The sequence below is a fragment of the Drosophila subobscura genome, chromosome O (assembly GCF_008121235.1).
Source record: "Drosophila subobscura isolate 14011-0131.10 chromosome O, UCBerk_Dsub_1.0, whole genome shotgun sequence".
Taxonomy (NCBI): Eukaryota; Metazoa; Arthropoda; class Insecta; order Diptera; family Drosophilidae; genus Drosophila; species Drosophila subobscura.
This window is the reverse complement of record NC_048533.1, coordinates 19,409,321-19,429,907: the sequence shown is the minus strand read 5'-3', so window position 1 is coordinate 19,429,907 and position 20,587 is coordinate 19,409,321. Positions and strand designations below refer to the sequence as shown.

Below are 20,587 nucleotides of genomic sequence, written 5' to 3'. Positions count from 1 at the left end.
ACAACAGAAATGGCAGCCGAAAATGAGCAGCCGCCACAGGAAGTGGGAGGTGTGTGGACCAGGGTCGAACAGTGGGAGGAGATACGGCGGCCATGACAGCATATCCGACAATAGAAAGAGCAAGAGTTTTACTACAAGCGGAGGAACGAACCAGGCGCGTAAACACTGCAAGTATTCATTCCACGATGCCCCCGAAACGAGTGAAGTGGGGAAGTGGCAGCCGCGCATGGAAGTCACTCTGTTCGGCGCATGTCCACTCACACTGATGCAGAGTCCTATATATAGGATGTCACAATTTACATGCCGGCATGCGAGCACCAACAGCAAAACAATGGATCCCCACGACCCATACCCAAACCCTAAAAAAAGAACAAAATCTAAATGAGAATACAAGCTTGACGATTCCTAAAGGAGACATTTTTGTTTCCCATTTTATAATCGTTTCTGCCGAAAAAGAAGGCAAACATTTCTCATAAAATACCGATAGGACAAGATAATTTTTCAAGACTTATTTCTTCTGCAAGGAAAGTTTCTCAAAGAGTACACGAAAATGGATTCGACTGGATGGTATACATGTCCTTTCAAACAATTATATTCTGGCGCGCGCTCTAGCCGAGTCGATAGTATCGATGGCCGAGCAAAGACCTGGTTGGACAGCAACAATGACGTAATATTGAAAACATTCTTAAGCTACGTTTCCTACACAATTCGGTATCTTGCTTTGTCTTCTTTGTTGAAACAGTTTTTTATAAACGATCCTAAAGAAAGGCATCCCTAAAATAAGGTAGATTGTAGAAAATTGATTTATCTATTGGATAAAATAATCTGCAATGTGCTAGGGAGAAATATGATTTAAGACTTCGGTATAGTTTTAAAATGAGAAAGTATGTTCTTGTTTATTTTATCGGTAGGTGCGCTGAAACTAGGGCTGGAAAAACATCGATTGTGGGTTGTCAAATATTTGAAAAATATCAAATCGGTGATTTGATTGTTTGAAAAAAAATTCGAAATGATATAAAATACATGAGTATCTATTAAACTGTTTTTCAAATATCCCTCGAGTACTTTCTCTCTTCTCAGTAGGAAATTTTCTCTCTCTTGTGAAGGGATATTTCTCTCGCAACAATGTTCCCCAACATTTTTCATGGAATAATCAACAATTGGGACCCTTGGAGGGAAGGATATCCTCGAATTTAGAAAATTATGGAAATCTTTGGCACCAATCAATGAAAAAAACAAGTAAATCTGTGTTGGAGAGATATCTTAATAAATTATGTCATTATTAAGTTTAAGAGCAGCTTTGAAAACGAAATGTTAATATTAAAATATGGAAACAGGGTATACAAAGGCACAGAAACGAATTGTCAAATAACGTCACAAAGCATTCTAAAAACGTTTATTTGTGGTTTTTTTTCGAACCTTTTCAAGTTATATCGCTATTTTTGTAAACAATACAATAAAAGAGACAAGAAGAGTAGGCCAATCTTGTGACGAATATATTGTACAGACGAAGAAAATATCAAACAAAATATTAATCCCCAATATCCCAATTTCCCAATCCTGGGGGAATTGAATGATGATTCGAGTGAAACTACATTTTAAATGCTGAGACTCCTAACTAGCTAACTAGAGTAATATCAAATCTAACATAAAAAACGAGGAAAATAATTTTTTTTTTATTTAAGCATCGCAGGGATGATCGGATTTTGATCGCAGCTAGGAAAATAATTTAAGATTCACGGTATGTTTACAGTATATTTTGAAAATGCAAGGGTATATTTCGGTATATTAAAGAGGCCCTGGCGGTATATTTTATCGATAATTTAGCGGTCACACTACCATCCACCAATACCAATTAAAAACTACAAAATTGTTTGTAACAAATATAGAACGAAATATACGTAACGAAGTGCAGAAAACAATGAACTAATGTAAAGCAATAGTGCAAGTACTCCAGTTAGCGTGTTCCCCGCGTGGAACTACATTTTTTTTTCGTTTCCCTCATTTTGTGTAATGGTAATGTGCGCTTGTGCTTGTGTGTGAGAGCGAATCGAGTAAGTACCGAAACCGAGACACCGACAGAGACAACGACGAAAAAAAAGGCGACGGGACAAAAACAACAAGCAACGCCTCGGCGCAGGAAAAACTGAAATTTGAGTCAAAAGTCGAATTTTTTGGGGGATACAAAAACAAATCAGGCCTAGCCTTGATCGGAGACTCAAGTAAAAGTCAAATTTGCAAACCGTTTTATTAAAATTGTAACTTTATTCACCTGCAAAATTGAAGCTAAGGTTTTTTCTTTTTCGTTGAATTGTAGAAAAAAAATTACTGTGGAACTTTAGCAGTAGCTACATCTTTTCGAAATATATGTGTACGTATACAAGTCATCCCAGTTGTCGGTGCGAATGTTCGTGTAAAACTCGCGTGTTTTCGTACATAGCTTGGTGCGTGAAATATTCGCAAAAGTCTGACGACTGAGAAAACAGCAGCACAGGCAAGGCACGGCGAATCTGGATTAGGCTGCGGACCAGGACTTAAAGAAGCAGCAGCCTCGACATATTACGCCCCACATTGGGGATTGGCAGTAGCTGTACCAGCAGCAGCCTCAGCGTAAAAAGCAGCAGCAGGAGCCAAAGCGCAGCGTACGCATCGTCAGAAAAAGCAGCACGGGAAGCGGTAAGCGCAATCAGACCCATACACAAACACACTCACACGCACACATACCATAACAATTAGATAAATAATACTTTTATTACTGTAAATAATTTGTCATAGTTATTATTTGTTCCTGAGTTTTTGCTTCGCTTTTCGGGAGATATTGTTCCCTTTGCTGTCCCCCTCTCTCACACACACACACACACACGCATATACGTTCTTCCTCTCTCCTTTTGGTGCATTGTCAGCGGTTTCCAATCGGACCGAAATGTGACTTCCAATCGGAGTTCTGTGTTGTTACTCTGCTGTTGTGTTCTGTTTTGCACCCACACAGATGCCAACTGGTTTTTGTTTATAAACAAACAAGAAACGAGATATCCGCGCAAGCAGTTTTCGTTTTTTTTCTTGCTAGTGCAGCGAGAAAAGTTTACAGGCACAGGCAACGGCCCCCTGACCAGCGTCTTCTTCGTTTGGGAACAGGTTTCCCCCCACCCCCCGTGTGCATTGGGCCCAAATGCGAGGTGGTTGCACTGTCAGATGGTTGTTGGCCCCAAATGCCGTGGATTTTCTAGGCCAAGAGTAGATGGAAACCAAACCATTACAGTGGGTACTGCCTATGAAAAATGCAAATGCTGCATAGTCCCCCATTGAATTTCCATTGCCGGTCTTGACTGTTGATTTTATGTGGGCCGTGGAAATTGTTGCACTGCCAAACAGGTTGGGGTTGCTCCCACGCCAGTCGCGGGGGACCTCCTTCTGATGCTTCTTTGTTCAAGTTTAGTTTTTTTTGTTGTTGTGCTGAACGCCTTTACAACCTGTTGTTGTGTGTCATCGCTTAAGACCGCCCGTTTGTTTAGCGACACTCAGACGTGCCGCAACAACAACTGTTTTGCCATTGATAAAATCCGCAGATAAGGCAGCGGCGAATGTCAGAGCGTTGGCCATCTTCGATCACCCCCGGTTTGGATATTTTCACGCCCCGTTAGACAGTGTGTGTGTGACATCATGCCAATTGATGATGCGCCGCTCAATTGAGTGGCAAGAGAGAGCGAGAGGCAGAGAGTGCATACTATATTGCTTAAGTGTTTTTAGAACTTAATTCCCTTAGTCATAAGTGAGACAACAACAAACCATTTTAATTTGCATGAAGTGCTGCTTTTTGGGTTGCTTTCCTCCGACTCCTAATCCTTCTTCCATTGTCACCACCCAACATATTCCCCACACACCCACATCCACACACCCACACCCACATGCATGCAAAACGCTTTTTACAATAATCTGCAAACTGGCATTTTCATTTCCATTTCCATCTTACTAACATAACGATTTGTTGTACATTTGTTCTGTTTGCTGGGCGCCGCTCGTGCCGGTGCTTTTGGTTACACTTTCCGTGTGTGTGTGGTTTTGTCTGTCTGTGCTCGGCGTGAATGCGTGCGTGCAGATCCTGCGAAGGTCCTCCCATGTTCCTGCAAACGGGAGGGGGTGGGAAGGGAACAAGGCCACAGTCAACACACCATCAGAACCACAACCACCACCAGACGGCGCATTCGCACCACCATCACCTCCAGCAGCAGCAGCAGCAACAGACAAGGAGCACACTGTTGCATCATCCGACACAGCAGCAGCAGCAACAGCAGACGCAGATCGCCCAACAGGATCCGCAGCAGGTCCACGCCCTGTACGTGAACAATCACAGCAACCTTCATCAGCAGCAGCTGCTCCAACAGCACCAACAACAGCAACAACAACAGCAGCAGCAGCAAGTGGCGGCGCAACATCATCTACAGCAACAGCAGCAGCAGCAACACCAGCAGCAGCAGCAGCAGCTTCACCAACAACAACAGCAGGTGCTCTACTATCCACCTCCTACATACGTCGCCCACCCGTCTGGCAACAACAATGCCAGCATTGGCGGCGGCGCTGGACCCCAATTGAGCGCCGCCGCCAGCAACAATTCTCTGGTGCAACATACGCACGTCGGCCATGGTGGGCATGGCAATGGAGTGCTGTCGTCCTCCAATAGCAACACCAGCCTGTCCCGGGCCCTAAACAATACGGGCATGCCGCCACACTATTCGCAGTCAGCTGGACTGATCTCGACCCCCGGCGGCAATGGAAGTGGAGCCGCACCGGCAGCCTATCTGACCACCTCCTACATACCATTCCATCAAGTCGCACAGCTGATGGGCATGCAGCCCACGGTGCAATTCCAGAACGGAGCTGGCGGGGCCCAAGCTGCCGCCTTTTATGCGGCAGCCGCACAGTCACATCAGAAGCAGCTGCAGACGGCAGCCCAGCAGCAGCAGCAGCAGCTGAACACTGGCCCACCAGCTGGCCAGATACAGTACTACCAGGTCCCCAGCAATGTGAACAGCGGAAGCAACTCTCACAGGGGCCCACGCCAGCGCTCGGCGACGCCCCAGCATCAGAACTTATATACATGTACGGTGGTAGCACCCGGTACGCCGCGTTCCCCGATGGTCGGCCAAACGGCGCCAGGATCTGTGGCGCCTATGATGGCCGCTCGCAACGGTGCACTCAACGGACCATCTGCATATCATATACAGCCGAACTTTATACCGGGCTTAGCCCTGGGACCTCCCACTGGGATGAATGCAGCGCAAATGCTGACAGTGCCACCCACAACCACAACGCCCGGCGGAGGCGTTGGCGCTGGTCTGCACGCATTTAATCCACACATGCAGCCGACCAGCAATGCTCCATCAGCATTGGCAGGGGCCAATGTGCCAGGAGTAGTTCCACCTGGTGTGGGTGTGAGTGTAGCAGGTGTGGCTACTGCAGTGCAGAGCGGAGTAACTGGAGTACCCGCCGTGGCCGGAGGAGGCTTCACCACCGGCGCCCCATTGGTGGCACCGCAAGCGGCAGCTGTAGCAGTTGGCCAACCGTTGGCCATTGTCCCGGAGAAGGTTCGAGAGCGCCGTCATGCCATACCGATCATACATCCGGATACCTATGAGGTGCTCGATACGAGCAGCTCGGTGTTTGTTAAAAAGGAAACGAGTCCAGACACAACGCTGACTCCAGACACATCACAGGACAATGAAACGTTGGCCCAGTACCGGGTTCTATCTCCCATTCTGATGGCGGTTGATTCTTCATCAAACTCTCTGCTGCCGCCTGAGTTGGATGATGGCACTGGAATGATGGTGGATGAGCCCTCGCCCGACAAAATTGGTGGTCTAGTCTTTGTGAATCTAGATGGGGATCAGGACGGCAACTCGCCCGTCTCAATGCCGCCCTGTACAACGGATAAGGATCAGATAAGCACCATTGTCAAGGATATACTGGCCAATGCGAGCCATGTAGCCGACGATCATCTCAGTTTCTGGCAGTCAAGCGATGGTGAGTCATTAAACCCTTTTGACCCTTTAATTCTCTAATTATTCAGAGAACGTAGTAACCTGTTCTTGACAGACAGAAACAAATTTCCACACAAATTTCAATTTGAAATTGTTGAACAAAAGCAAACAGCAAAAAAATAAGTCACAAATTGCAAGAGTTTGACAGATTGAGGAAAATACTTAGATATTACTTTTGACATTTTGTATCTAAATTTCTATATTTTCTATGTTTCAGTGGATAATGTACCGGCGACCCTTGACAGTAAAGAGTCAAATTCTTCGCAAAGTGTAGACGAACGAGAAGAAGAGCAGCCGCAGCAGCAGCAGCATAACCAGCAGCCGCGTCCCAAGTCGGCCAACAAACAAAGTAAGCTCACAGTCACAACTCCAAATCCAGACAGAACTAAAAGTAAATTAAACAACTTTAGGTACCGCCACGCCCGCATCTATAGCGAATGACGTGGCCGAAGCAGCCGCCACTGGTAAATCGCGAATCACCATTCTGTCCAGAAACGATTCGATGCTTGCTTTAGAAGAGGTGGAGACAAAGGAGCAGCAACAGCTGACAGCACAGAAGAACACGAAATCCATTGCCACCACCGCAGCTCCAATTCCAACTGCAGCTTCGGTCGAGCCTTTGATTTCAACCAGCGAAAAACCAGCAAATGTACCGCGGCCGTTGCTGCAGCGCATGTCGTCGAGCACAACAACTTCAGGAACATCCTCATCGGCCGCCTCCACGCCCACCCATCAGCCTAAACAGACGCAACAACAGAGGAAGCAGCTGCAGCAGCAGCAACAGCAGCCTCAGCTGCATAACCAAGCTGGAGGAAGATCTGGCCCAGTGGCTTACGCACAGCCACTGACTCGCATGACGCCAGCTGTGGCACTGCTTACCGGCGCCACAATCATCAACCCAACTAGCAAAAAGCATCGGAAGGCTGTAAAACGGGCAAAAGAAATCGAAAAGAAAAAAGTGAACAAACCAACATCTACCACAAGCTACAACAGCGACCAGAGTCAAGGCAGCAGCGTCATCCACAGCCCCAGTGGTAGCTTGCAAGCATCAGAAACAGCGACAAATACCAGCAATAACTCTGCTGCTTCTGAAATCACTTTGACCGAAGAAACAGCAGCAGCAGCTGCAGGAGGAATCCTGCTAGCAGACACATCCAAAGGGGAGGCAGAGGCTGCAGCAGGAGCAATTGTTGAAGAGAAGGCGCAACCGACGACTGATAAGCTTAGTGCATCATCTAGCAATAATTCTAGCGTAAGTTCTAGTCTAAGTGACAAACCACAACACGTGCAACCCAAAGAGGAGGCACCACAGATTTGCCAAAACAACAACAACAATGACGAAAATGATGAAGTCATAGCAAATGAGAAACGTGAGTACATTGCCATTGAATTCCAGAAAAAGGCAGAAATCTGACCCTGAAATCTGTCTCTTTTCTTTTATTTTCTTTGATATTTTTGTAGCGGAGGAAAAACCACACATACCAATCGATGAAATCGTCTCGAAATTCTTGCAAACAAATAGCCCCAACAAATACACTGAGGATACCCAGGAGGGGGAGACGCCTCCACAACTACAGTTCCTCAACAGCAGCGGTTCGACGTGTGGAGAGGAGGAGAGCAGCCAATCTATGGTGCAGTGCAGTGTGGAGCAATCGAAGAGTGAGGAGAGTGTCGCCGTGGCTGATCTGAAGTTTGGAGACTTCAATGACGATTCTCGCGAGATCGAGACCACCGCCAGTAGTTTCATCTGCAGCTCCACGTGGTCCAGTACGACGGTAACGGAGCCTAGCGAGGATCCACGCGATGAGCTTTCATCGCACAGCAGCCACATATCGGTGCCGAGCGTAGAGACAGCCGTCGCCGCCGCGTTGGTGGCCATCACGGAGAGTAGCAGCAGTACCACCACCAGCAACGACTACGTGGACTGCGCTCCCAAACAGAGTACAACCACGACTGATATATCGACAGCGATAAGCAGCAGCGGCAGCAGCGCCGGTCGCAACTCCAGCAGCACGTCGAGCAGCAAAAAGAGCTCTCCCGTACACAATAGACGCAAACATGCGGATTCGCCAAAGCCCAGAGGCGGCGGCAAGAAACAACAACATGAAGAATTACCGCCTGCTTCGCCTGTGACGGCCACAACTGCAGTGAAGCTTATCCGATACAGCATGGACGAATTGCGCAAGCTATGCGAACTGCCCGTGTCTCAAAAGCCACCGTTGGTGCCCTGCCAGAAGGGTGACTGCATCTCGCAGCTGTTTGTGTCCCGCATGATCATACATCCGCATGCATATGTGCAGCACCACAACCACCAGCAGCAGCAGCATCTTCCGCAGTTTCAGCACATGAACTTCAACGAATCAATGGACTTTGTGCCGGGCAAGCGCGGGCGCGGTCATGGCGGCTCGAGTAAGAAGCATCACGATGGCGGCCACCAGCAGATGGCCTCCGGATCGGGTAATATGATGGGCAACATGGGTGCAGCGAGCAGCAGCAGCGGCGGCAGTTCGAGCTCAAACCAACGCCACATGGACATTATACGGGTGCAGCTGTCGCTTAAAGAGGAGATCAAGCTGTCAGAGTGCGAGAATGCGTGGCAGCCGGAGCCGTTGCGTCGCAAGGCACCCGCTGCGGTGAGTAGTGGTGCCAGTGCCAGTGCCGGTGGCGGTGGCTCAGAGGATGATGGCGACATTGATGGCGTCCTAAAGAAAGTGCGCGGCATACTGAACAAGCTAACGCCGGATAACTTTGATGTTCTGCTCAAGGAGATGTCCAGCATCAAAATGGATACCGAGAGCAAAATGACAAATGTAAGAATTTATATATAAATATAATTTATATAATTTAAGCTTCTATTTGAAACCCTTTCCAGGTGATGCTGCTGATCTTTGAGAAGACCATCAGTGAGCCGAACTTCGCACCCACATATGCGCGATTCTGCAAAGTTTTGTTCCACGAGATCAAGGCCGAGAACAAGTCGCTGTTCACGTCTTCGTTGATAACTCGCATTCAGCACGAGTTCGAGTCAAATGTGAACGATGCCAATGCCAAGACAAAGAGGCTGCAGCCCACACTGGACAAAATGAATCAGAGCACAGATGCCACACGAAAGGCCGAGCTGCGTGCAGAGATGGAGGATCTGGAGTATCAATTCCGGCGTCGCGCCTGGGGTACTGTCCGCTTTATTGGAGAGCTCTACAAGCTGCAGTCTCTGACCAGCGACCGTGTGCTGCACTGCGTGGAGTCGCTGCTGGAGCACGGCTGCGAGGAGAAGCTCGAGTACATGTGCAAGCTGCTGACAACAGTGGGCCACCTGCTGGAGAGCACCCTGCCCGACCAGTATCAGCTGAGGGATCGCAACGAGAAGATATTCCGGCGCATTCAGGACATTGTGAACCGCTCACGTGGCACGGCGCATCGCCAGCCGCAGTTCAAGATAAGCAGCCGCGTGCGTTTCATGATGCAAGATGTGCTGGATCTTCGCGGGCGGAACTGGGATCAGCCTGTCACGCCGCAGCAACTGAGCGGTCGTCAGCGTCACAAGCAGCAGCACGATGACTCCAAGGATCAACAGCAGCAGCATGGGGGACGAGGCAGCTCGGGCTCACAGGCGGGCAGCTTTCAGCAGCAGAAGCAGCATCAGCACAGCGGGGGCCATGGCCACGACAGCAGCAACTACTTTCTGCAGAAGATGCCCAACAAACAACAACAGGACAACCAGGCCCTCAGCATAGATCTCAATAAGCTGCGCTTCAACACCAGCAACGCAAACGATGACTCGAGCGCCAAGTTGGGCCATTCGTCGCACTATCAATGGCGCAATGTTAGCAACCGCCCGGTGAGTGGCACCTCATCGGGTGGACCACCCACCAGCCTTTTGAAGCGCGCAACCCCAGGGGGACAGAACATTACGTATTCGCCGTATCAGCAACAGCAGTCGCAGCCATCGTCGGCTGGCGCTGCCCCACAACCAGCGAGCAGCAATAGAAATAGCAGCCAGGAGCCGTCACAAAACCACTCGCCCTTGGATGGGAAACAGTGCCAGGAGCTGATTTCTAAACTAGTGGATGAGGCCATCAACGAACGCAACTGGCAGCCGGAAGTGCTGAAAATGTGGCGGTCGCATCAGTCGAAACACCATGCTGCCGTGGTGCATTACCTGCTCGGAAACTACTTGCACCAGGGGACAGTGAGGCAGCAGCAGAGGCTGGCCTGTGCTAATGTCTTTGCGTTCCTGATGACTAAGGAGGCTGTAGACAAGGCGACGTTTGCCCAGGCATATGCGAAATTTGGCGAAGGGCTGCCAGAACTGCTGGTGGATGTGCCCAAATGCATGGGATATTTGTTCGAGTTTGTAGGCCCCATCATGCATGTGGGTCGTCTGGACCTCAAGGATGTCTGGCAGCGGCGTTGGCAGGACAATTTTGAAGTCACGCAGTGCTTTGTGTTTGCCTTCGTTAACTATTTTGTGCGTGAATTCGGAGCTGGCTACATACGAAAGCTATGGCACAGCGACCTCAAGCTGGATCGCGGCCAGATGTTCTGGGGCGACTGTCGCAAGCATCGCGATTTTGTCAAGACGAACAAATTCTTCTTCCTGGACCCCAGCCAGGGTCAGACTGGTGGAGGCCAGCGAGTAAAGCTCACGCCGCTGCAGCGTTCCCCGGAGGACCATGTGGTGCGCATCAGGTATCTGCTGGGACAGTCCGGCGACATGGCAATGGATTATATCAACACCAATGTGGGCATCACTGTCGACTTTGTGAGGGAGCTCACTCGATTTCTATGCTGTGATATCGCACTAACTGTGATTGCAACAACCAACAACAACAAGGCACCCGGCAAGGGCGGCTCCCAGAGCAGCTCCACATCGCTTCAGTTAAACGCCGAGTGCTTCAGGAACCGGTGCACGCCCCTGTTGCGGCTATGCATCGACGCAAAGGAGCCGCTGGATATCGCCTGCATCGATGCGACAGTTAACTCACTGCAGGAGCACTTCATGACCGAACTGGAGGACGAGATGGCCGCCTGTGAGACCATCTGTAATGCATTCAGCGTGCTGTACGACTCCGAGGTGATACCCAAGGAGTCCTTCGAAAAGTGGTACAAGCTGGAGGTCGAACACTCATCCAGAAACCGAAGGCCCTTCATTGACAAGCTGCGCAGCTTCATCGAAGATCTTTAGAGAAAACACCAAAGAGAACAAACAGCAAATATACGTACAGCGTACGTAAAACAACACAAACACACCACATTTTCAGATGAAACATTTAACAATCTATAGTGACATGGGGCATTCCCAAACCATTCGACAACGAATGATAATTTGACCAAATCGAATCGAATCAAATGTATTGGTTTTTAAACACACAACCGAAAGAACAGAACAACAGCATCGACTGGCAACAGAATAGCCAGCCATTGATTTTCATTTGTATCACAACACGTTCCTTAAACGAGATGCTAAGACGCTTTTCTTCGATCCCACACAAACCCGTATCGAAATCAAATAAATAATAAATAAATAGAAATGGAAAAGAAAATTAAACAAAAAATGAAATGGTGTAACAGAATCTCCTATTGAAGAGTTCAAGTCCAAGTTCAGTGAAAGGCAGGGTAAATGAAACATTAACTGATTTACATATACATACATAAACATATAGAGTATATTTGACATATAAATAGGATATAGGATATCTACGAATCTTTTCGTTTTCGTAAACCACAGTATTTCGTTGATTATAACAAAAACAAAAACCAAACTTGTGTTTTCGCTTAGGGAAGAACAACGAACGTTCTTCCTAAGGCCATCTTTATCGTTTATAGCCTTAGCATATGCGTCTTTCTAGACCTTAATCGAAACGTTTTGTTCAGTTTTTACCTTTCAGTACAAAGCTTTATGAATTTGCATTGTTTTTGTTTATTTGATTTATTATTATTATTATAAAAAAACTATTACCTACTTTTAATTATTGTGATTTCTACGAAAACGGCTCAAAATGAAACTGAAACCGATAAATTAACCTTCTCCTTACCCTAAATCTCACCCTAACACCACTTTCTCATCTCAAATAACAGATCTGTATTTAAAACCTCAAATCCTGAGGGTCTCCCTACTGTTCGAAGAAAAAAAACTTCACATATATTAAAGAAAAAAAAAAGTATAACAAATAATAAGCTATACGCAAAAAAAATAAAAGAAAAGAGAAAGAAACGAAGAATATACCAGACGTATAAAGAAGAACGTTGTAAATTATAAACAAATTAAAAGTAAAGACATGTAAAGTATTTATAACACAAAAACACACATGATACATGATGATTATCCAAAGATAAATCTAAAGAAATTAGCTGTAAAAAGGAAAGAAAAAATACACTATTCTTAAAAGCGAATCATCTATGAAGAAGAAACAAGCAACCCTCTTAACTATAAAGCTATTTAAACCAAATTTAAGAGAGGAGAAGAGCGAAACAAAAGTGAAAAAAAAAAACAAATAATAATCTAATGTAAAAGCATATAGAAACCACTCACAACATCATTAAGAGAAAAAGAAAAAACACAAAGAGCTCTAAGCCGCCTTCGATTAGTTATTTTTATAAAATTGAGTGAAAAACAAAATTGAAAGAAGAAACAAAAAATCTCCAAAATGTATGCATAATACATTTAAAGTGGATGCAAAAAGCAAAAGAGTAGCGAATGAAATTAGTTGTACGAAACTCTAGACTTTTTTTTTGTGTGTGTACAAACTTTCGTTTTTTATTTTTATTTTTTACACTACAAGTGACAAGAAAAAACTGAAATTTTAGTTACGGCGAAGGCAAAGGAGAGTTATGGGAAGTTGTATGCATAAGAAATTAGCAAAAAAAAAAAACAACAACAAAAAAATTAAATATTTAAGAATATTAATAATAATTCTAACAGCAGGAAGATACCATACATACAAAAAGGAAACGCTTCTGCACTCAAAAGCAAAACTATTTCTAAAGCCAAGCTAAGACAATGTTTAGGACAAGGCTTCTCCAATCCCATACCCCCCCACATTGAGCGTTGAGGGGCGTGTGGCACATTTAGTTTCGTAGCAACATTTCGGCAGGCATTCCAAATGCGTTTTGGCCACCACCTTCTGAGATACATTTCACACTTTCAGCAGCTGAGCAGAGCAGACAAAATAAAGAGATCCGAATAAGAAAATGATCCACAAGAAATACATCTATATGTAAAGTTTATATATAAAACAGAAATACCCATAAAGCAGGAGTGGGAAAAGCGGGCGGGGTAAACGGAAAAATACTAAAAGAAAACTGTGTAAACTGCAAATAATAAAAAGAACAAGTAAAATGGCAAGTCGTTTTCAATGTGGGATGTGCAGCACTTTGAGGGAACGGATATCCCAGGAAGGACACACATGCATGCAGCACACACACACACTATCACATTCCCATACCCATACACACACACATATTCACGCACAGCATTTGTTGGTGATTGGCAGCTTTTAAGACACATTTTGCATTTGGTTATCATAAGGGTTAAGGATAACGCTAACGCTTTAAGGCTTGTAAGAGACAAACGTAAGCACAGTCTAAGTTCAACCAATTAAACAAATATATAATTACATTTTCCTTTTATTTCGCTAACCCGCAGTGAAGTAGTGCAGGATGGAGCGACGCGGACGCATACCGGTGGCCAAGTTCCGCACCCAGGAGGCGAAGACACGCAGCAGAAGTCGCGTTCGGGAGCCGGACTACAATGAACAGGACCCCGAGCATGATATGTTCACGCTGCTGGAGGATAACATTGCCCTGAAGGAGGAGAATAAGGCGCTGAAGCTGGAGATTGAAACGCGTTTGTGCAGCAAATGATAACCAATCTGAGCTGAGTAATCCATCATTTCAATAATTTATAGATAAAACCACACAGGAGGAGCAGCAGAGCCAGCACGAGAAGCTGTGCATCCAGATGGAGGCACTGCAGCAGCAACAGGCCAACTTCGAGACGCAAATCAAGGAGCTGGGCGGCAAATTCAGCAAGGCCCTTAACGAGCGCAATGCCCTGGACAAGCTGCACAAAATGAAGGTCGATCAAATACAAAAGTGAGTCAAATCGGACACCAATCTAGTGGAATTTCCATGTGAATTCAATCCAATCCACAGTCTAACCAGCGAGTTGGAGCACATGCGTGAGAGACAGCAAGAGCAGGAGCCCAGTCAGGGCCCCCAGTTGGTGCTGGGCTCGGCAGAGCTCAAGCGAAAGTTGTTCAAGATACTGCAGCAGGGCAGCACCGACAGCGGCGACAGCATCGGACATCATGATTTTGACAGCCTGGTGGATGTGAATGCTGATGGTGTGCCCATTACCAGCGGCCTTGTGGAGCGTCTGGCGGATGAGTTCCTGTCGCTCAAGAATGCCACAAATGCCGTGGAGCTGCAGCTGTACGAGGCCAATGAGAAGATGGCCGAACTCTTGGAGCATGTAAGTACAGAAATAATTAATTAAAGCACAATCCTTTACGGATTTCTCTCTTGTTTAGCAACACTCCCTGGAGGAGGAGAACGAAACGCTGCGCTCGGAGAACACCAATCTGACAAAGGTGGCCAAGCTGCTCACGGAGAACATGAAGGAGAGTGTGGAGACCAGTCAGAAGTAAGAGAAATAAATCTATTAACCATGGAAGTGCTCATAAAGTTAATTCTGTTACCCTGCAGAATGGAGAGTGCTTTGATCAAGCTGAAGCAGCGCAACGATGAGCTCACTGCCAAGACACGCGATCTGACCGATGGACAGCCGGGAGCGAGGGCCAGCCTCAAGGAGGAGCAGGCCGAATTCGAGCAGATCCAGGATCAGGTGCAGCAACAGGCGCGCGAACATAACGAGCGCATTGTGGAAATGGTTAGTGCGGTGTTTTGGTTGCACACTCTGCCTCTAAGGTCTACTACTATCTATCTGTCTGTACTATATCTTTCCTATCGATCTATTAGCAAGCACGCAGCGTGTTTGACATTTTCAAGCCGCTCTCGAATATATTCAAGGGCGGCAACTGAAGCACAACACAGCAGCTGCAGCTGCTGCAACTGAATGGCACACAATATTAGACATACACATGAGAAGTGCATGGGAATGTGTCGCCCTGTTGCCTTCTGCTGGGTGTGTTGTTGTTCCCTCCCCCCCCACACAATCACTTGGTGCCTGGGGCCCATCCAACATCTGTCTGGGAAACGTAAGCAATTCGCTTGCTCTGCGTCGCTTCTAACTGCACTCTGCCTCGACCTCTGTCTATCTCTGCACTAACTTAACCCCAACCAGATGCTTTGATTGATCTACTAATTTTCCATTACCCGGCCAACACCCCACCCACCACACCCATGCCTCTTCCTGCTCGCTCCCCGCCCGTTCTACCCTCTCGTTTTCTCTGTTTCTTGCCTTTGTAGCAAAGTCTAGTGGATGCGGCTATAGCAAAAACTACTAACGATGAACTAAAAAAATTACAACTTAAGTTGGAGATACTCGAGGAGCAGCTGCGCGAGGCACTCACGCGTGCCGACCTCGCCGAAGAGCAGCTGGCAAACTATCACAAGTCGGAGGCGAAGACAGCGGCAGTGGCTGCAGCGCCGCCACCACCTCCTCCGCCCATACCACCGCCTTTGCCGGGTAAACTGTTGTTCGCGGCACCGACGAAGGTCGGACTGGGACTGGGTGGAGATGCAGGTGGTGGTGATGCGGGCAGCTTCAGCGATCACATTCTTGGCCACAATCTGCGCAGGGGCAGCGATAAGATAATAGATAACGTCAAGCATCAGGTACAGGCCGAAGCAGCAACAGGTATGTACACATCCAAATGCTCGAAAAACAAAAACCAAACACACTACAGACCCCGCCACACCACTCCAGCATACAGTGGAGAGTCGAATTCAACCCCAAAAGCTGTCCCTTTCCTTTTAATTAGCCCAATTTATCCGAATCGATGTTGGACCCTAAGCATTGATAAAGTTTTTAGAGCCATGTTCAAAAGTTTAGAAGCGCAGTAGAGCAAGGTCAAAGGATGAGCAAAACTATGCAAAAGTCGAAAGTGGAGAGTGGAAAAGTCTGCAGAATACTTGAAGCATTTCAAGATTTTCATAAGGGCTACCAGCTCTGAAACTGAGTCTGCATCTCCCAGCCGAAAACTGTGAATCTCCTAAATCGCCCTTTTGCTTTGAAGGCCTGCTATTGTTTGGTGCCGGACACGCATGTGCTCAGCTAATCCCTGGCAGCCTGGCAGTGCGTTGACAAGTGCCTGGCCTTGTCGTTGTTGGTGGCCGGGAAATCTGGCCGAAGGCTGAAGTGCCCCAACTTGTTGCTGTCAATTGTCATGCCTCACGCCACTCACTCGCCACGGCTGCTCCTGCTCTAGCTCCGGCTCACGGCAAACGCAACATGGCAACCCGTCTGCGATTGTAATTGATTTTGCCTACACGTCGTGTCGGCTTCTTTTACGGCTCACTGCATACGCCCCGATCCGACCCAACCCGACTCGCCCGCCTCCTTCTGTTGTGTTCACTCCCCGGTACGCAGTTCCCTGGATCCAGCATCCATTGTTGACTGCTGCAGCAGCAACTTCTTAATTAAGTTTGCGAGCAGCTCTTCGAGGGGAATGGGAATGTATGTGGCAAGTGGGCAAAAGGCAGGCCAGGGCAGGTGAGTGCTGCCCTGGAATAGGCCGTGTGTCGCTGCAAATTAAAGCCTCGAAGTGAAAATTATGTAAAATCTATTCAGAGAATATTTAATTTTCCTTTTAAATTTGGGAAATTCACCGTTTTTGGATTCACTGAAATTCTCTATTACCGCTTCTGTTTGTGCCTCTCGAGTCGAGCATTAATGTGTCGCATCATGTGGGTGCAAGGACGAATGAATTGAAAATTCCCATTTATTTTTAGCCTTTGTAAATTAATTTGTATCGATGTAGGGATCGTTATTGTGTCACGCGCTCGCTTCTAGGAATCAAGTTAGTGAAAACCTAATTAGCGTTGGATTTTCCACCTGCTGTGTGTGTGCGATGGATTCACATTTTGCTCGCTCTTTTATTATTTTTGTCATAACTTCGTAATACATTTTTCCCGCACAATACGTAGCCGAGTGCGTTGATGTAGTCAGGGGCGATATATATGTATAAGAGTATGTCTATGTGTTGTGCACTTGTGGGCCTTCTGCTGGCGTTTAATTTCCGCTTTTATTAGATTGAAACAATTGTAAGAAATATTGTTGGATTCCACACAACTCCGCCTCAACGTGGATGGGTGAATTCAGGGGCTATGGATTGGAGCAGAGATTGAGATATCATCATGGCACATGACACTTGTTTGATAAGCGAAATCAAATGCAAATCCAGTGGAAGCAATCCATAGACCCGCATGTAGTAAATGTTCTGTTCTGTACGAAGGCAAACACCATGTAACATATATGAGTATGCTCTTCCCCTCTCTCTGTGTGTGCGTGTGTTTGAGGATGGGGCAAGAGCAAGCCAGGAAAGTGCATGATTATATTATGCATGCATCCATCCGCCAGCAGGCAATACCTTTGGCAAATATGTATCTAATTGCATAAATATGTGAAATATCGATTCAGAGAGAGACTAAACTTTAATGTCCATAATTTTTCCACTAATTAGTAGGCAGATCTGTTCACATCAGTCACATGAAATTGTCGCCTGGGGAGGGCCACTTACACTTACCCGTACAACATTCTCAGACAATGTCAGGGCCATGCTTATCGCTCACAGACACACACACACAAACAGCAAACACACAGATGCAAACACACACACACAAACACATATGTATAGAGACAGCGCGCTCTTTCACTAAGTATTTCCGTTTCCGCTTTGTTGCTCTGGCTGTTGCGCCTTAGCGTTGCCTACTTTTTGGCGCGCACAACGCGTCGCATGCATAACGAGCGCACATTCAAATCAAAATCAAAATCAATCAACGCGCGTATTGTTGGAAGCCAAAAAATGCCGAAAGGTACAGGATATATACATATAATACTTAATATATATATATAGTGCGATATATATGCGCGGATATACGAGATAAAGAGCCCGCTATTACTATGAGTGTTGAGCGGAGCGTGGAGCGTGGAGCGCGCGCGCGTCTCTTGAGGCCCATGAAGCGTTTGAGCTGGCAGCGTGCCGTACATCAGCTTTACAGCTAGGCATCATTGCTGCTCGTGTGTCCTGGTAGCACTCGTCAAAGCCATCCTCGTCGTTGTCGTCGTCCTGCTCGTTGTCGTGGCAAAAACAAATGAACCAAAGGGATGCGGAACGGGACATGGTGAGGTGTCTGCAGAAGATGGATAAAGCGAAGCGAGGTTTTGCCTCCACCCTATACATATGTATATGTACAAATGTATGCACGTACATAAACCTGTACATATGTATATGTATACCATACATAACAACAAGTAGTTGCTATTGTTGTTGCTGCTGCCATGGCTACTACCAACAGCTTCACTTTCAATGGCCTCTCCATGACCTGCCCTGTGCCAAATCGTTGTGTACGGATGTATACCAATGCTAAGCCCCCAACGGCTGATACTCCGCAGAGCAGAAATTTCTCTTTATTTTCTTTTATTTGGGAGTAGAAAAATTCCAACACACACGGAGTCGCCGGTGACAGACACACAGAGGCTGAGTGCCATTTCCGGTTTCATGGGATGCATTGAAAACTTAAATTTGATTTGAGTTTGCCCCGTGCCATGCCCTACCATGCCCTGCCATGCCAGTGAGCCATGAACCCAACAGAAGCTGGAAAATCTGGGAACTGGAGCAAAATGTGGAAGATTTTTTGTTTGGCTTCCTTCCATTCCTTGGCAACGTGGAGGGAACGTGCTCCAACTATGGCCTGCCTCCATTCTGGCTTTAAGCAAGCGAAGCGTTCACATTTTTCATATATTTCTGTTCGTTTCATAGCTTTATGTTACCTCCCGTCCCAGATCCAGCGTCGCTCCCTGCCCAAACTGTCAGCACAAGGCAGGGCCGTATCAAATTCGACTACGACGATGATGATGATGATTATGGGTATGGCGGAGAGGACGCAATTTATTATTTTTACGAGAAGGGGCCAGTCCACAACTGGACTGGACTGGGTTGGGAGTGCAAGGAGGAGGCGCGCAACCTCAGGCTCGCTTTGTTGTGTTGGGCTATGGCTTATTATTATTATTTGTGCGTTTTATATTTCCGTGTTTTATTGCGCCACTTTTCTTATACACAAACCTTGGCTGCCCATCCTCCAAGCACACACCACACCCGGTAGCAAGAGAGAGAGAGAGAGAGAGAGCAAGAGAGAGTGTGCGTGTGGGGGAGACCATAGATTTTCATTGACTTTCTTGAATCCAAGTCAATGCGTCTTCAGCTTCATTTGTCGCCAGTGACAGTTGTCGAGTGGCAACCCGTTCCGGCCTTGTCCGTGATTTATGCTATACCCAAGACCCCATAGACCCCATGCCCCAACCCCATTTTAAAGTCCAGCACTTGCTTCATTGATTGTGCTCAAGGCGAGAGAGAGAAGGTGAGTATTCCGTCCTTCTGCTTGGGTTACGGGTACGTTCCCCGCCCCACCCCCTAACAGCTAACCGCATGTTAGATAAGCTTCTGTAGCGATTGTTTGGCTAATATCGAGCGCCTGGCCAAGCATTGCACTCACACCATTCCACTCTGTACTCTTGCAGGTCTTGACGCTTTAGTGCGGGAGTTCAAGTCGGGAGGCGTTACACTACGTCGACGCAATCGCCGCAGGACTGGCACCAGCGAGGCCCTGAAGGAGATGTTCCAAGTGCTGGAGATAAGTCAGAAGCAGAATCGCAACTCGAAGATATGCGTGGACCTGAATTTAAACATTTGATAAGCTCACAAAGGAGCTTCAAGCTCTCTAACTCGCTGCTGTCTTTGGTCTCAAATCTCTCCTCTCAGGACTCTGCTGTCTGTCGCTGAACAACAACGAACATTCCATGCATTTCCAAAGTTCTAACCCTCCCTCCTAACCTCGTCTAAAACTGTATTATTTTATTATTGTGTGCCTTTTCAGAATGAAATCAAAAAGCCATTTTACCCTCTAGTAAGCTTAAGACTTTTCCTTTTCAGGATCTATTTAATCCCCGGTATCTATACCGCAAATTATTTATATATTGTTATTGGCATTTTGACATCAACTTTATCCGCCCTACGATAATGTGTTCATTTTAACAGGTTTCGCGCTTTTTTACTAATCTTAACAACCCCAACGATTTATATGTTTTGAATAAACTTTTACTTTTTAACAAATTAAGTGGATTCCTTTGACTTTTGTGGGAAGTGCTACATCTATAAGCTGTACATTCGATCAGAAATATGCTTACTCCCCGCTAAAATGCGCTGAATGTGATTGAGATTGAGGGAAATTCAAAAAGGGTAAAGTTTACCCAGTAAATCGAATGCTTTTTACGCTTATTTATACTTTTATTATTGCTTAATCTTTGGCCGATACACAGATCGCAAAATACGTACGTAATTACACACGAGTTGTTGTTTATAATTATAATT

General features: G+C 46.6%; 2 protein-coding genes across 8 annotated transcripts; both read left to right on the top strand.

Annotated features, from left to right (window-relative positions):
* Positions 1 to 1,828: 1,828 nt before the first annotated feature.
* Positions 1,829 to 20,330, top strand: LOC117897946 (shootin-1). Of its 7 annotated transcripts, none has more exons than XM_034807043.1 (10): positions 1,829 to 2,054; positions 2,318 to 2,371; positions 2,441 to 2,676; positions 13,681 to 13,881; positions 13,943 to 14,129; positions 14,190 to 14,508; positions 14,567 to 14,679; positions 14,742 to 14,925; positions 15,465 to 15,855; positions 19,738 to 20,330. In XM_034807043.1, the coding sequence occupies exons 4-10, from the start codon at positions 13,695 to 13,697 to the stop codon at positions 19,908 to 19,910; spliced, it is 1,554 nt and encodes a 517-aa protein (XP_034662934.1). In that variant the 5' UTR covers positions 1,829 to 2,054; positions 2,318 to 2,371; positions 2,441 to 2,676; positions 13,681 to 13,694; the 3' UTR covers positions 19,911 to 20,330. The 7 variants fall into 7 exon arrangements, 6 of the variants coding, with proteins under 6 accessions (XP_034662934.1, XP_034662935.1, XP_034662933.1 ...); XM_034807044.1 differs by having other exon boundaries at positions 1,829 to 2,058; XM_034807042.1 differs by having other exon boundaries at positions 2,318 to 2,676; positions 13,686 to 13,881.
* On the top strand, positions 4,486 to 12,192 carry LOC117897943 (eukaryotic translation initiation factor 4G). Its single transcript, XM_034807036.1, has 5 exons — positions 4,486 to 6,018; positions 6,253 to 6,384; positions 6,446 to 7,405; positions 7,497 to 8,845; positions 8,908 to 12,192. Exons 1-5 carry the CDS (start codon positions 4,716 to 4,718, stop codon positions 11,218 to 11,220), a joined length of 6,057 nt encoding a protein of 2,018 aa, XP_034662927.1. The 5' UTR covers positions 4,486 to 4,715; the 3' UTR covers positions 11,221 to 12,192.
* Positions 20,331 to 20,587: the final 257 nt, after the last annotated feature.

Coding starts and splice junctions, on each gene's coding strand:
- LOC117897946 (XM_034807043.1), top strand. CDS start 13,695: ATGGAGCGACGCGGACGCATACCGGTGGCCAAGTTCCGCACCCAGGAG. Junction 14,509..14,566: donor TGGCCGAACTCTTGGAGCAT/GTAAGTACAGAA, acceptor TCTCTTGTTTAG/CAACACTCCCTGGAGGAGGA. Junction 14,926..15,464: donor ACGAGCGCATTGTGGAAATG/GTTAGTGCGGTG, acceptor TTGCCTTTGTAG/CAAAGTCTAGTGGATGCGGC.
- LOC117897943 (XM_034807036.1), top strand. CDS start 4,716: ATGCCGCCACACTATTCGCAGTCAGCTGGACTGATCTCGACCCCCGGC. Junction 6,019..6,252: donor TTTCTGGCAGTCAAGCGATG/GTGAGTCATTAA, acceptor TCTATGTTTCAG/TGGATAATGTACCGGCGACC. Junction 8,846..8,907: donor CCGAGAGCAAAATGACAAAT/GTAAGAATTTAT, acceptor AACCCTTTCCAG/GTGATGCTGCTGATCTTTGA.